Source organism: Propithecus coquereli, unplaced genomic scaffold (genome assembly GCF_000956105.1).
Source record: "Propithecus coquereli isolate 6110/MARCELLA unplaced genomic scaffold, Pcoq_1.0 Scaffold977, whole genome shotgun sequence".
NCBI lineage: Eukaryota > Metazoa > Chordata > Mammalia > Primates > Indriidae > Propithecus > Propithecus coquereli.
Window position 1 is genome coordinate 17,658 of NW_012156140.1, and position 1,162 is coordinate 18,819.

Consider the following 1,162-nt stretch of genomic DNA (forward strand, 5'->3'; position numbering starts at 1 on the left):
AAAAAAAAAATCGAGGTCTATCAGGAGGTGAAGTGGTTTTCTCTGCCCCTCATGTTGGGGTTGAACCCCTTGACTTGCTTTGGCCAATAAACCACTAGCAGCTGTTCTATCCGCTGAGTGTATCTGCGTCTCCATGGAAGAAGGTGTCCGTGTCCGGGAGGAGGACAAACGGCAGGAAGCAGGACCCAGCCTAGATCAGCGACCCGCACATCCAGGACATCCGATTCCTGTTTGCAGCCACTGATCTTGGGGGCTCGTCGCACAGCATGTTTCTGTCAAGAGCTAAGTGATTAACACCTTTACATTCAGAGTTTGATTCAATAGATGGGAGAAAACGTATTTTCAACAAGGTAGTAGGTGACGCACAAGCAGTTTATGGGAACCGATCGCTGCCTTACTTGACCTCTCTGTGGTTTCCTCGTCTGGAAAAAACACACAGAACGTCACCTGCGTCTTAGGGTTGCTGAGAGGATTGAGTGAGTCAAAGCCCACGCAACCACAGTTGGGCCCCCAAAATTGCTTTTTTTCGACTTCTGCTCCGGACTGGCATCCGCCACCGCACCTGGGAGGGGGGCGCTGATGGTGGAGGGAGGATGGGGACATCTGCGCCCCGAACTCCTGGGAGGAAGCCGTGACTGCACCTCCTTTCCGCAGAGGACGTCAGAAGCGGGTCCAGCACCTACCCGTGCGCAGGGGGAAGGCCAGCGAGACGACGAACTTGCAGGCCACAGCCTGGGGCATGTCGGAGCGGAAGGTGCCGGCAGCCTCTTCCCAGGACCCCACGCTGCTGCCCCGGAAGTCAGAGGCGGACTCCTGGGCCCTGGCCCTGGCCTTGAGGGACTGCTCCACGTCGCACCCACTCGGGGACGGGTCAAAGCTGTTGACGGAGGACACGGGCCCGATGCTCGCGCGGTCCTCATCCGGCCACTGCCAGGCGTGCGGCGACATGCTGCAGCCCGGAGCACCGCGGCCACTCCTGCCCGGGAGAAAGTAAAGGCTGTCACCACCCGCTGCTCCCACCAGGTGAGCGCTGCCTCCTCCAGGAAGACCCCCGCCTTCTCCTCCCCTGTCCCTGGCTGCATGGCCCAGGTCCCTGTCACCGCCTGGCACCCAGCAGGTACCCGACAGGTTTGGAGAATGAACGGATCAAAGAACCCCCGAG

The 1,162-nt window shown here is 59.5% G+C and overlaps 1 protein-coding gene across 1 annotated transcript in view; it reads right to left on the reverse strand.

The window, feature by feature from the left end:
- The window catches only part of LOC105827141 (uncharacterized protein KIAA1257-like), a gene marked incomplete at its 3' end in the record, with an annotated part of 3,455 nt that extends 2,507 nt beyond the window's left edge, over positions 1–948 (reverse strand). The window contains exon 1 of the mRNA XM_012665161.1: positions 684–948. Coding sequence (XP_012520615.1) covers positions 684–948 — 265 coding nt within the window. The remainder of the gene's footprint in view (positions 1–683) is intronic.
- Positions 949–1,162: the final 214 nt, after the last annotated feature.